Below are 14,974 nucleotides of genomic sequence, written 5' to 3'. Positions count from 1 at the left end.
ACAACACAGCCTGATTCATTCACTTCAGTTTATCTGTTTCTGGCTTTCACTCCTCTTCCTCCTCCTCTCCCTCCTCTTCCTTTTCCTCCTCTTCTTCCTCCTCTTCCTTCTTCCCCTGCTTCATCCACCTCCTCTTCTTCCTCTCTCCTCTCCCTCCTCCTCCTCCTCCTCCTCCTCTCTCTGGTCTTCATCATTGACTCTGTGTAACTCTCCTCCCTCAGGTGAGACGCTGAAGGAGCAGCAGGCTCCTCGTCACCTCCTCAGACCTCCTCCTCCTCCTCCTCCTCCCCCCTACTCCTCCTCCTCTTCCTCCTCCTCCTCCTCCTCCTCCAGTCGCCTCAGAGACCTGAAGGAGACGATGAGCAACCTCCTCCACAGCCGCCCCGTCACCTCCTCTTCCTCCTCCTCGCTGCCGGCCGCCGTCCTCACTGACATCACCTCCTCCTCCACCCGCAGCCACCTCCTCCTCTCCTCCTCCTCCTCCCCCTCCTCCTCCTCCTCCTCCTCCCACCCCCCCGGCTCCTTAGGGAGGTGCCGGCCTGCGTGGCGACCGCGGCGAGAAACGCTCAACATCGACGGCATCTTCAGCCGAGAGAGGAGGCGCCAGGCGGGATACAGCCCCCTAGAGGGAGAAAACGCCTCCTCTTTCTCCTCCTCCTCCGCCCCCCAGGAGGTGACGTCTGCCCGGCCCGGCTCCTCCTGGACCCTGCCCCCCCCCTACACCAGAGGAGGAGCAGACCTGCCACCTCCTCCTCCTCCTCCTCCTCCTCCCAGACTCATCCAGAGGATGGAGAGCGGCTACGAGAGCAGCGAGAGGAACAGCAGCCCGGTCAGTCTGGACCAGCACCAGGACCAGGACCAGCACCAGGACCAGGACCAGGACCAGGACCAGGACCAGGACCAGGACCAGGACCAGGACCAGGACCACAGGGGCAGCGTGATGAAGAAGAAGCCTCCTCCTCTCTGCCCCTCCTCCTCCTCCTCTTCCTCCTCCTCCTCCTCCTCAGCTCCGTCATGGAGGAGCATGAGGTCGAAGAGCAGCGGCGCTCTGCTGCAGGAGGTGGTCGCCACCAGCAGGGGGAGCCTCGGTACGACGCCTCAGTGTGTGTGTGTGTGGCTCCTACTGCATTTATTTGGTAGCTACACCGGTCACTACTTCATTTATTTGGTAGCTACACCGGTCACTACTTCATTTATTTGGTAGCTACACCGGTCCCTACTTCATTTATTTGGTAGCTACACCGGTCGCTACTTCATTTATTTGGTAGCTACACCGGTCGCTACTGCATTTATTTGGTAGCTACACCGGTCACTACTTCATTTATTTGGTAGCTACACCGGTCGCTACTGCATTTATTTGGTAGCTACACCGGTCACTACTTCATTTATTTGGTAGCTACACCGGTCACTACTGCATTTATTTGGTAGCTACACCGGTCGCTACTTCATTTATTTGGTAGCTACACCGGTCACTACTTCATTTATTTGGTAGCTACACCGGTCACTACTTCATTTATTTGGTAGCTACACCGGTCACTACTGCATTTATTTGGTAGCTACACCGGTCACTACTGCATTTATGAATATTGTGTGTGTGTGTGTGTGTGTCTGTGTGTGTGTGTGTGTGTGTGTGTGTGTAGGCCGCAGCGAGCTGGACGAGCTGCAGGAGGAGGTGCTGAGGAGAGCGAGGGAGGAGGAGCAGCAGAGACGACAGGAGAAGGAGAGAGAGGAGGCGCTCGGCTTCAACCCCCGACCGAGCAAATACCTGGACCTGGACCAGCTGCAGATCCAGGGTACACACACACTGACACACACACACTGACTTACTTTTAAACAGGAAGCTAACCTACCCTCGATGTAGCTAGCTTGAACCAAAATAAAGCGTCTTTGCTTGAACCCTCCGTTTTGACCGATCTCGTCCCGTTAGCGGCATTTGACCGCTCAAGATGCCTTACCGGAGAGTTTTGTCAGCTCTGAGACGAAGATCGGCCGCCGGTTTCCCCTCCTTGAACCGCCACCTTACCATGGTGGAGGGGTTTGAGCACCCGAATGATCCTGGGAGCTATGTTGTCCGGGGCTTAATGCCCCTGGTAGGGTCTCCCAAGGCAAACAGGTCCTAGGTGATGGGTCAGACTAAGAGCGGTTCCAAAACCCCTCATGAGTGAAAAAATATCAAGGACGTGCACGTCGCCCGGATCGGCGTCACCGGGGCCCCACCCTGGAGCCAGGCCTGGGGTTGGGGCTCGCAGGCGAGCGCCTGGTGGCCCAGCCCGAAGGAGCGACGTGGGCCCGCCTTCCAGTAGGCCCACCACCCGCAGGAAGGACCATGAGGGGTCGGTGCCGTGTGTTTTGGGTGGCAGCCGTGGGCGGGGGCCCCGGCGACCCAATCCCCGGACAACGACTCTGGCTTTAGGGACATGGAATGTCACCTCGCTGGGGGGGAAAGAGCCTGAGCTCGTGCGGGAGGTTGAGAGGTATCGACTAGAGATAGTCGGGCTCACCTCCACGCACAGCCTGGGCTCTGGAACCCAACTCCTTGAGAGAGGCTGGACTCTCTTCCACTCTGGAGTCGCCCACGGTGAGAGGCGGCGAGCTGGTGTGGGCTTGCTCATAGCTCCCCAGCTCAGCCGCCATGTGTTGGAGTTCTCCCCACTGAACGAGAGGGTCGTTTCCCTGCGCCTTCGGGTCGGGGATAGGTCTCTCACTGTTGTCTCGGCCTACGGGCTGAACAGCAGTGCAGAGTACCCGGCCTTCCTGGAGGCCCTGGGAGGGGTGCTGGAAAGTGCTCCAACCTGGGACTCCATCGTTCTGCTGGGGGACTTCAATGCCCACGTGGGCAGCGACAGTGTTACCTGGAGAGGTGTGATTGGGAGGAACGGCCTCCCCGATCTGAACCCGAGCGGTGTTTTGTTATTGGACTTCTGTGCTAGCCATAGTTTGTCCATAACGAACACCATGTTCAGGCATAAGGGTGTCCATCAGTGCACGTGGCACCAGGACACCCTAGGCCGGAGGTCAATGATCGACTTTGTAGTCGTGTCATCTGATCTCCGGCCGTATGTCTTGGACACTCGGGTGAAGAGAGGGGCTGAGCTGTCAACTGATCACCACCTGGTGGTGAGTTGGATCCGCTGGCAGGGGAAGAAGCTGGTCAGACTTGGCAGACCCAAGCGTATCGTGAGGGTCTGCTGGGAACGTCTGGCAGAATCCCCTGTCAGGGAGGTCTTCAACTCCCACCTCTGGGAGAGCTTTGACCGGATTCCGAGGGAAGCCGGAGACATTGAGTCTGAATGGACCATGTTCTCCACTTCCATTGTTGACGCGGCTGTCCGGAGCTGTGGCCGTAAGGTCTCCGGTGCCTGTCGCGGCGGTAATCCCCGAACCCGGTGGTGGACACTGGAAGTAAGGGATGCTGTCAAGCTGAAGAAGGAGTCCTACCGAGCCTGGCTAGCTTGGGGAACTCCTGAGGCAGCTGACGGGTACCGGCAGGCCAAGCGGACGGCAGCCCGGGCGGTCACGGAAGCAAAAACTCGGGTCTGGGAAAAGTTCGGGGAGGCCATGGAGGAGGACTACCGGTCAGCTTCGAGGAAATTCTGGCAAACCATCCGACGCCTCAGGAGGGGGAAGCAGTGCTCCGCCAACACTGTTTACAGTGGAGGAGGGAAGCTGTTGACCTCGACTGGGGATATCGTCGGGCGGTGGAAGGAATACTTCGAGGATCTCCTCAATCCCACTGACATGCCTTCCGTCGAGGAAGCAGAGGCTGAGGATTCAGAGGTCGATTCATTCATCACCCAAGCTGAAGTCACTGAGGTAGTCCGGAAGCTCCTCAGTGGCAAGGCACCGGGGGCGGATGAGATCCGCCCTGAGTACCTCAAGTCTCTGGATGTTGCGGGGCTGTCGTGGCTGACACGCCTCTGCAGCATCGCGTGGCAGTCGGGGACAGTGCCTCTGGACTGGCAGACCGGGGTGGTGGTCCCTCTCTTCAAAAAGGGGGACCGGAGGGTGAGTTCCAACTACCGGGGGATCACACTCCTCAGCCTCCCGGGGAAAGTCTATTCCAGGGTGCTGGAGAGGAGAATTCGGCCGATAGTCGAACCTCGGATTCAGGAGGAACAATGCGGTTTTCGTCCTGGCCGTGGAACACTGGACCAGCTCTACACTCTCCGCAGGGTGCTCGAGGGCGCATGGGAGTTTGCCCAACCAGTCCACATGTGTTTTGTGGACTTGGAGAAGGCTTTCGACCGTGTCCCACGTGGCATCCTGTGGGAGGTGCTCCGAGAGTATGGGGTCGGAGGCCCTCTGCTGAGGGCTGTACGGTCCCTGTATGACCGGAGCAGGAGCTTGGTTCACATGGCGGCAGTAAGTCAGACCTGTTCCCGGTGCGTGTTGGACTCCGGCAGGGCTGCCCTTTGTCACCGGTTCTGTTCATTATTTTTATGGACAGAATTTCTAGGCGCAGCCAAGGGCCGGAGGGGGTACGGTTCGGGAGCCACTTGATTTCATCTCTGCTTTTTGCAGATGATGTGGTCTTGTTGGCTCCCTCGAGCCAGGACCTTCAGCATGCACTGGGGCGGTTTGCAGCCGAGTGTGAAGCAGCTGGGATGAGAATCAGCACCTCTAAGTCCGAGGCCATGGTTCTCGACCGGAAAAAGGTGGCTTGCACCCTCCAGGTCGGGGGAGAGTTCCTGCCTCAGGTGGAGGAGTTTAAGTATCTTGGGGTCTTGTTCACGAGTGAGGGGAGAACGGAGCACGAGATCGACAGGCGGATCGGTGCAGCGGCCGCAGTAATGCGGTCATTGTATCGGTCCGTCGTGGTGAAGAAGGAGCTGAGCCAAAAGGCAAAGCTCTCGATTTACCGGTCGATCTACGTTCCCACCCTCACCTATGGTCATGAACTCTGGGTCATGACCGAAAGAACGGGATCCCGGATACAAGCGGCCGAAATGAGTTTCCTCCGCAGGGTGGCGGGGCGCTCCCTTAGAGATAGGGTGAGGAGCTCTGTCACCCGGGAGGAGCTCGGAGTAGAGCCGCTGCTCCTCTACATCGAGAGGAGCCAGCTGAGGTGGCTCGGGCACCTGTATAGGATGCCCCCTGGACGCCTCCCTCGTGAGGTGTTCCGGGCATGTCCCACCGGGAAGAGGCCCCGAGGAAGACCCAGGACACGCTGGAGTGACTACGTCACTCGGCTGGCCTGGGAACGCCTTGGAGTCCCCCCGGAAGAGCTGGAGGAAGTGTCCGGGGAGAGGGAAGTCTGGGGATCCCTGCTCCGACTGCTGCCCCCGCGACCCGACTCCGGATAAGCGGATGAAAATGGATGGATGGATGGATGGATGGACTTTAGGTGGAGGCAGGCTAACACTACCTATAAACTTCCAGCGTTTGAGCTAAGCTAATTAGCGACTTTAGGTGGAGGCAGTCTAACACTACCTATACACTTCCAGTGTTTGAGCTAAGCTAATTAGCGACTTCAGGTGGAGGCAGGCTAACACTACCCATACACTTCCAGTGTTTGAGCTAAGCTAATTACGGCAATACGGCTCTATCTCCCTTGTTACTGCACGCACAGTCGAAAGGATGGTGTCTATCTGCTGGTCATGGACTCGGGAGTGAGACAAGACACGAAAAAAAATGTTGGCGTATCCCTTTAATGTAGAAAACATGGACTCAGGGTTTTGTGTGTCTGTGTGTGTTGTGCAGGTAAAGGTGACGGTTTCGAGCGCTGTGTGTCGGAGGCGGAGCTCCTGTTGGACCAATCCGTTCGTCTGGAGCAGGCGGGTGATGTCACCTCGGCGCTGTCAGCCGTCAACGAAGCCGTGTGTAAGCTCCGCCCCCTGCTGCACGCACACACACACACACACACACACACAGATGAAGCCTCCTCCTCCGCTGCAGCTGGACTCTGGTTGATTGACAGGTCGCCTGGTCTGTGATGTCACTCTGTGATGTCACTGTGCGATGTTTTTTTACCTGAGTTGATTTAATGTTTGATATATTTATTTTCATCATCATCATCATCATCAAAACCAAATCTGAGTTATTGATCTGTTAATGATGTCATCTCTCTCTCACACACACATGCTCATGACATCATCAATGGCATCATCATCACCACGTTGTTTTCTTCATCCTTCTTCTTTTCGTTTCCTTATTTCTTCTTTGTTTTTTGTTTTTTCTGTTGTTGTTTACTTCCTGTTGACCTGTGACCGGCTGCAGCCAAACTGCGGCCGGCGGCGGCAGCGGCGGGGGGCGGAGCTAGTAGTCAGAGCCGGCTGCAGCGCTGCATGAGGAGAGCCCGCAGCCTGCAGCAACGCATGCACCTGCAGCAGCAGCAGCAGCAGCAGCAGCAGGAGGAGGAGGAGGAGCCACAGCCCAGGTACCACCTGACCACTGCTCAACCAATCAGAGGCCAGAGAACATCACAGCATAGCTAGTCTGGGGCCGTTGACTCGCTGTTTTGGTAGGAAACGGATCCAGGGCGAGAGAGACAGACCTTTCCTTCAAAATAAAAGCACCAAGCTAATAAAATGCGGTAAAACTCTTTAATTTAAGGAATATAATTTACAAGAAAGTCCCTGAGCCATTAAGTTAACATTCCGCTTTCATTGTATTGCAAGTTAATGTTTATTTTATAAGTTTTATGTTGGTGAATACTTTTATTTTGGTGAATTTGGTGATTTCGGTATCCGCTACAGACAGGAACCAGAATGCAGACTTATTCAGAGGTAACGGACACCAGGCTCTTCGCTTGTCTGAAGAAGAGCCTGGTGATGCGAGGCTACAGCATAGCTAAGACCTCAGTGATGTCACAGGACGCACCTGGAGGGGTTCAGGTGTGGTCCAGGGCTGTGTCCTAAACCCCCTACTCACTACATAGTGACCAGTTGTTGTAGTGGTGTCTGAATGTTTAGTGATTATTAATGTTCACTATCTAGTGACTGAATCTATCCCACAATTCACCGCCAAATGTAGTGAACATCCCATGGTCACTAACCGGAGCAAGATATCCCATCATGCATTGCGGTCACGGATGGCCGTTACCACAGCGACCCAGAGCGACCGGTGTAGCTACCAAATAAATGCAGTAGTGACCGGTGTAGCTGCCAAATAAATGAAGTAGTGACCGGTGTAGCTACCAAATAAATGAAGTAGTGACCGGTGTAGCTACCAAATAAATGAAGTAGTGACCGGTGTAGCTACCAAATAAATGAAGTAGTGACCGGTGTAGCTACCAAATAAATGAAGTAGTGGCCGGTGTAGCTACCAAATAAATGAAGTAGTGGCCGGTGTAGCTACCAAATAAATGAAGTAGCGACCGGTGTAGCTACCAAATAAATGAAGTAGCGACCGGTGTAGCTACCAAATAAATGCAGTAGCGACCGGTGTAGCTACCAAATAAATGCAGTAGTGACCGGTGTAGCTACCAAATAAATGCAGTAGTGACCGGTGTAGCTACCAAATAAATGAAGTAGTGACCGGTGTAGCTACCAAATAAATGCAGTAGTGACCGTAGGGTGACCAGGTGTCCGGCTTTAGGCCGGACAGTCCGGATTTTCAATGCCTTGTCCGGCGTCCGGCGCAGCCTCAAGCCGGACGCTTATTTGTCCTCCTTTTTGGAGTTGCACCTGAACGCAACGCTGCATATGGTCCAATGGTGTAAGACTTTCGGTTAAAAAAAAAAAGCTTGGTTAAAAATGATTGGCTAAAAGCGGTGTCACTCGATTTCTCATTGGTTGAAAATGTAAACAAGCCACCCCCTGTTCCCGTGTGCGAGCTGTGTCGCTCATCTCATTAACTGAATGTTAACAAGCCGATAAAACGGACCTCATTCAATGCCGAATGGTCAAAAGAGCGCACGCTTGTGAGCAAAAGTAGCAAAGACGATTTGCATGCGTATTGCACACTTTGTTGTGTTAGCACACAATGAAAAGCGGCCATTCGAAGGCATCACGCCGGTGCTTTTTTCCCCTTTTTTTTCCCCCCTGAGCTGCTGCAGCAGGTGAAGGTGGATTTTGCTGAGGGCTGAGGCCGTATTGAAGAACAGGATACTGAGGACAGGGACTTACATCAGTTAAAATACAGGTGGACTGCAGCTGCACACACACATACATAAACACAAATACACTGCAGACATGTCCCCAAAGGACTGAATCACTGTGGAATACACTGTGGACTTTTCAGTTCAATATTCACCCGTTTATGGTGGTTTTTTTTCTTACTGTCTTTTGTTGTTTACATAAAAAAAGTTCTATATGCTTATTAATATTAAGTGGAATGTGTATTTGTGGCCTGAAAATTTTTTCCGGCACATGTACCACATTGGACAAAAGTGTCTGTGTCAGACATAAAGGTTAAGGCCATAAATGTTCTGCTCTGTGGCACTGCACTTTGCAAGACAGCTGTAGGCTATTGAATAGAAATACTGTGAACAAATACTTTTCGCCTTCTCAGGAATATTTTTTCCTCTTCTGTTACACATACATGATATCATAGATAAATTGTCTTGTGTTGAACAGAGTATCTCAGAATCATTGTATCATGATACCATCGTTATCATGTACACAATTGTATTGTTGTGGGGAGTACACTAGAGTTGTATGTTGCAATTTTTATTTCCTCACTAAATGCTGCAAAGTGTCCTCCTTTTTGGTGTTGTGGAAATGGCCACCCTAAGTGACCGGCGTAGCTACCAAATAAATGAAGTAGTGACCGGCGTAGCTACCAAATAAATGAAGTAGTGACCGGTGTAGCTACCAAATAAATGAAGTAGTGACCGGTGTAGCTACCAAATAAATGAAGTAGTGACCGGCGTAGCTACCAAATAAATGCAGTAGTGACCGGCGTAGCTACCAAATAAATGCAGTAGTGACCGGCGTAGCTACCAAATAAATGCAGTAGCGACCGGTGTAGCTACCAAATAAATGAAGTAGCGACCGGTGTAGCTACCAAATAAATGCAGTAGTGACCGGTGTAGCTACCAAATAAATGCAGTAGTGACCGGTGTAGCTACCAAATCAATGAAGTAGTGACCGGTGTAGCTACCAAATAAATGCAGTAGTGACCGGTGTAGCTACCAAATCAATGCAGTAGTGACCGGTGTAGCTACCAAATCAATGAAGTAGTGACCGGTGTAGCTACCAAATAAATGCAGTAGTGACCGGTGTAGCTACCAAATAAATGAAGTAGTGACCGGTGTAGCTACCAAATAAATGCAGTAGTGACCGGTGTAGCTACCAAATAAATGAAGTAGTGACTTGAACCAGAATACAGACGAAATTGGGAGCTAACAGACACGAGGCTAATGCCGGCTAAAACCGGGGGCCATAAAAATTTGGTTTCAAAAATACCCGTGTTGGTGTGGACGAGGCCTTTGTCCCGTTGACACGCTCTGATCTGAGACACTGGAACGGTGTATTAGTGTAAAGACAACAGACTAACCCCCAACCCCCTCTTTAACCCCTAACCCCCCACCCACCCCCTCTTTAACCCCTAACCCCCAACCCCCTCTTTCTCTCTGTCTCTCTCTGCAGTGAAAAGCCTCTCCCGCTCAAAATACTTTTGACAGACAGACCAGGCGACCAATCAGCTGTCAGTCAGGACCAGCAGGCTCCGCCCCTCCGCCCCTGCCCCGCCCCCAGCCCAGGCCCCGCCCCCAATTCCGGCCCCGCCCCCAGCCCGGGCCCTGCCCCCAGCACAGGCCACGCCCCCAGCACAGACCACGCCCCTTACTCCGGCCACACCCCTTACTCAGGCCCCGCCCCCAGCTCAGGCCACGCCCCCAGCTCGGGCCCTGCCCCGAGCACAGGCCACGCCCCCAGCACAGGCCGCGCCCCCAGCCCCAGTCCTACAGGTGGTGGGCGGAGTTCTCTGGGAGGTTTGGCCCCGCCCCCTCCACCTGTCGACACGTCTCCCCTGACAACGACGACGATGGGGGAGGAGCCGTGTGACATCACTCCGCCTCTGGCCCCGCCCCCCTCCTGGTCACCTGATGCAGTCGACTCCCCACCCCCGCCCCCCCGCCGGGACCACGGCGCCGCCCCCCTCCCCGTGGAGCGCTGGGCCCAGAACGTCAACCGGTTCTACGGAGGAGGAGGGGGCGGGGCCGAGGCCGGCGAGGGGGCGGGGCCTAACGGAGGAGGAGGAGGAGGGGGCGGGGCCCAGGCCGGCGAGGGGGCGGGGCCTAACGGAGGAGGAGGAGGAGGGGGCGGGGCCGAGGCCGGCGAGGGGGCATGGCCTAACGAGGAGCTGTCAGAGCTGGACTCACTGTACCAGGCCAGTCTCAGAGCTCCCAGCATGCACCGGGGCCGCCACGGGGCCAGCCCGCTGCCCGGCAACAGACCAGGTGAGTTCAGTCGTCGATAGCGACAGAGAGTGAGAAGTGACGTCATGATTTGTTAAAAGTATAGACCGAATCTCCTTGCTGTTTACATTCTACTTCGGGTAGAAAACCAGCTGTAATTTGAATGAGATCAATAGTAATGAACGAGAGTTTAGCTATATATCATATTTTTCACGCCCTATCACCGTTTAGACAAATCTGAAATGATTGAAGAAACATTACTATTTCTGTGTGTGTGTTTTGTGTTGCTATGTGTTGTATTTATTCAGTTTGGGGGAATCACAGTGTCTAGAAAGCATCAGTGGCTCAGCTGACAGGGACAGCTAACGGTAGCTAAGCTACCGGTAGCTAAGCTAACGGCGGTAGCTAAGCTAACATCAGGACGTCAGCTGTTAAAACCCTCCCGTTGTGGGACACCACATGAAACTACTCCAGTTAGCTCAGTCATGTTGGAACTCAGATATCCGCTGGAGAAAATATTTTTTCATGGAGCGTTTATTGAGTCACTGAGTTATTAAAGTTAAACAGGTAGCTAACCGTTAGCCCGGCTAATCTATGATAACCATGACTAATTACAAAAATGTGCACACAGAAATAGTAATGTTTGTCCAATCATTGGTTTTATAAACTTTACAAACATCAGATTAGTCTAAATGGTGATATAGTAACATGAAAAAGTAGATAAATATAGAGAAACTCTCGTCCGTCACTATTGTTCTCATGCTGGTTTTCTACCAGGAAGTAGTTGTAGTTAGAATTCCCCCCATCTAGCGGTGCGGTTGCATATCTGAACGTATTCTTGATGTTGCATTCAGGTGAAATGGGGCAGACGTCAGACAGACAACAGACGCTGCATGTAACAGGATAAACAAGCGTCTATGTAAACAAGTGGTCCCTGACAACATGTTGTCATGGTGATGTGGTATTGTTTTACCGTCTTTCTCTGGTGGAGTAAAATGACATCCGGTTGGTTTGCCGACGGCCGTCTGCCTGACTGCACCTGAATGCAACACCGGTGCCTCCGTCCTTCCCATAGACTGTAAAAAGAATGGACGTAGCGTCCGTGACGTCACCCATTGGTTTTGGGGAGTCGTTTTTGTGACTCAAATATGGCGGCCTGAACAGCGCCATGTTGGATTGGCCGGCCGAGAACCCGCCCACTGGCCTCGAAGCAGCTGTCCACGGAGCTGCTCGGACCTGTCACTCAACGTTTTCGCGCCCTAATTGGCCAGAGTTTTAACCTAATAACAGTCAAACGGTAGAGTTAAAAAAAAAATCACCCCCCTCAGAGTGTGTGCGGGGGTAGAAACTATTGATTGAGAAAAAAAAACGTTCTGACACCAGGCTTTTAACATGTTTACTGAGGATGTAAAGTGGGTGATTTTAACATGGGGGTCTATGGAGAATGCTGCTTTCTGACACCAGCCCCCAGAGGAAGAAGAGGGGATTGCAGTTTTTTGAACGCGGAAGTGACTTCACTTCTCAGACCGACAACTGCCCCCTTGGTCCTTCCTCACACTACACAGTGGTGACAGTTTTAACAGGCCGTTTCCGTGGTTACCTACGGTCACGATGCAACATGGCCGCCTCGGTTCGGTGCGTCGCCCACTTCTGTATTTGTAAGGACTTGTAACAACTCATTCTAAGGAACCAGAAAGCTTTCATTTAGATGTGTGTGTGTGTGTGTGTGTGTGTGTGTGTGTGTGTGTGTGTGTGTGTGTGTGTGTGTGTGTGTGTGTGTGTGTGTGTGTAGGTGTGAGGACTCTGTCAGGATCTGGACGCTCTAAAACACCGACAGCTGAGATCGAGAGGTTCGTCTACAGGACACCTGAGGTACAGGAGTGTGTGTTTGTGTACATGTGTGTGTGTGTTGTCAGATCTGTGTAGTGTGCAGTGTGTGACCTCTGACCTCTGACCTCTGACCAGCTGCCTCCAGGTGATGATGAGAGCTACAGTGCAGAGAATCTGAGACGTGTCGCCCGCAGCCTGAGCGGCAGCGTCATCAGGTCACGAGCTCCGAACGTCAGCCATGTAAGACACACACACACACACACACACACACACATACACACACACACATACACACAGCAGGTTCCATTTCATTTCTACGGCTTTAAGCAACTGGATGTCCGTCACATGCGTGTGCAGGTCGAGTGTCTGTTCCAGTACTTAAAGGAGTAGTTCACCCCGTAGGTTTGTTCAGAGTGTTGAGCGTAGATAGATAATAAAACCTGAGCAGGTTGGAGCAGCAGCTTCTCGCCCTCTTAAGACTGCAATGTGTCATCAAGCTACGTTAGCTTGATGGTGTACAGCCAGTGCACTATTTGTATTCAGTTTCGAATTCGGGCTTTTAAAAAAAAACTTCAGATTCATATTCGGGAAGAAACCGGAAGTGGGCGCACTGGCAAGGCAAGGCAAGGCAATTTTATTTGTATAGCCCGTTTTTACAAACAGTTTGTCTCAAAGGGCTTTACATGGCATCGTAACAACATCCTCTGTCCTTAGACCCTCACATCGACTGAGGAAAAACTCCATGGCACTGACTTCAGCCGAGCTAGTGCTACGCCGAGCTAGCCGGCTAACTTCCGCTTTAGCTCTCGGCTAACGAGAACAGAAATGAAATAATTTAATCATACGGCTCTTCTAGACTTTCCAAACGTAATCGGACTGAATGGATCAGATTCTGGTCATGAAACGAGTCGTTTCTCAGGGGGTTGTGACACTCCCAAAAAAATTATCCACCAGAATTATCCAGCCGCTTTATAGCCGTCATTTAGATAGAGGTCTGGAGGTGTTGCCAAGATGGCCGCCGAGTGGCGTGACCAGTCTATAGCTGCGTTCCGATCCACAGTTTACTTGGACAGAGTTCCCTACTCCCTACTCCCTGCACAGGGAATCTGCCGTAGGAAACTTCATTTAACCGATATTACACCAATCAGAACACCCTGCAACGTCACAGCTGTTTCCGGTCGAGTTCAAAAATAAAGTTTTTAAGTTTCAAAATGTTTCACGCCACTGTCACCGTTTAGACAGATCTGAAATGATTGAAGGAACATTACTATTTCTGTGTGCACGAGCAAAGCAGTTTTGTGTTGCTATGCGTGGTAGTTATTCAGTTTTGGGGCATCAGGGTGTGTAGCTGACAGGGACAGCTAACAGCAGTAGCTAAGCTAACAGCAGTCGCTAAGCTAACGGCAGCAGCAAAGCTAATGGCAGTTGTTAAGCTAACGGCGGCAGCTAAGCTAACGGTAGCTAAGCTAACAGCAGCAGCTAAGCTAACAGCAGGACGTCAGCTGTTAAAACCCTCCCGTTGTGGGACACCACATGAAACTACTCCAGTTAGCTCAGTCATGTTGGAACTCAGATATCCGCTGGAGAAAATATTTGTTCATGGAGCGTTTATTGAGTCACTGAGTTATTAAAGAGCAACTAAACTCCTCAGTTTTGGATGATGTGCTCTAAGCTTGAAATTCAAAAAATGCCTTGATTATGGGCGGGACTCCAGGAGTAGCTACTCTCCAATCCCCCCTCCCCCCGCGCCCCATTCACACCCGCAAAATCACACAAAAGAGAAAAAAAAGTAGCTGCCTCCAAACCGTCATCTGCCTCCATCTCAGCCAATAGAAACATTAGATTGTAATAGCCGTGTTTCAACCCATAGAGGGCAGTCACTCTACATTTTTACTACAAAATACACCAAATTGAAATATTTTGACTAAAATGTCAAAAGTTGGACCAGAATCAACCGACAACACTACCTTATACCCAAATATATTTGTTTTCAGCAGAAAAAAGTGGTTTGGGGGTTTAGTTCCTCTTTAAAGTTAAACAGGTAGCTAACCGTTAGCCCTGCCAATTTACGTAACGCACGTAAACGGAGCGCAATGGCTGATGGGTAATATCGGTTACTCACATAACCATCGTTTCATGTCGTTGGTCAATTTTATTTCTGTCATTCGTTTGTTTCATTTCCATTTCTCCTGTTTTTTCTTTGCCCCCCCCCACCCCCCTCCAGCCCCCCCTCACCCACTCCTCCTCCTCCTCCTCCCTCCTGCGTCGCCCCAGCTCCTCCTCTCTGCACCTCCCCTACTCCGCCCCTCCCTCCCCCTCCCTCCCCCCAGACCCCTCCTACCCCCCCCACCCCCCCCACCCTCACCAGCCCCGGCACCTCGGCCCCCCAGCTCCTGCTCCTCCTCCTCCACAGCCCCCCCACTCACTGACATCACGGCCCCCCAGCTTAGGCCACGCCCCCTGGGGACACGCAGGTAAGACTCATCACCCCCCCACCCGTTTACCCCCCCTCCCCTCCCTCCACCACCACCACACACACACTTCAATTCAATTCAGTTCAGTTTATTTGAGGTGGGACAGTGCATGTTCATGAACGAAGCATAAAATCGTAAACAAGCCGGATTGTAGCCACAGGCTCATTTCCATCCGTTGTCCCAGACATCGATGTTCCCTGGTACAAAATACACAATAAACAATAAATAAAAACAAAAACATGTGTTTTTAAAGTGCTTACAATCATCAAAGTGCTTAGAAAGTCCTGGTAGTACTATCTAGTAGAAGCTGTGTTACAATGATAGGCCTAACGCCGTGTTCCCACCAAACGCCATGACGCGTCGTTGCGCG

General features: G+C 52.2%; 2 protein-coding genes across 3 annotated transcripts in view; both read left to right on the top strand.

Moving 5' to 3' along the window:
- yipf3 (Yip1 domain family, member 3) overlaps positions 1-14,974 on the top strand; it is a 302,848-nt gene that overhangs the window by 212,936 nt on the left and 74,938 nt on the right. The gene's annotated exons all lie outside the window — the stretch shown is intronic.
- Positions 1-14,974, top strand: part of LOC146972891 (ubiquitin carboxyl-terminal hydrolase 54-like) — a 37,309-nt gene that overhangs the window by 21,341 nt on the left and 994 nt on the right. The window contains exons 12-20 of the mRNA XM_085799101.1: positions 222-1,088; positions 1,641-1,793; positions 5,701-5,820; positions 6,217-6,376; positions 9,531-10,096; positions 10,196-10,342; positions 12,093-12,172; positions 12,266-12,370; positions 14,355-14,604. Coding sequence (XP_085655227.1) covers positions 222-1,088; positions 1,641-1,793; positions 5,701-5,820; positions 6,217-6,376; positions 9,531-10,096; positions 10,196-10,342; positions 12,093-12,172; positions 12,266-12,370; positions 14,355-14,604 — 2,448 coding nt within the window. The remainder of the gene's footprint in view (positions 1-221; positions 1,089-1,640; positions 1,794-5,700; positions 5,821-6,216; positions 6,377-9,530; positions 10,097-10,195; positions 10,343-12,092; positions 12,173-12,265; positions 12,371-14,354; positions 14,605-14,974) is intronic.

This window comes from Trachurus japonicus, chromosome 15 (genome assembly GCF_045865225.1).
Source record: "Trachurus japonicus isolate A0001 chromosome 15, Traja_1.0".
NCBI classification, from domain to species: domain Eukaryota; kingdom Metazoa; phylum Chordata; class Actinopteri; order Carangiformes; family Carangidae; genus Trachurus; species Trachurus japonicus.
This window is presented reverse-complemented; position numbering and strand designations above follow the sequence as displayed.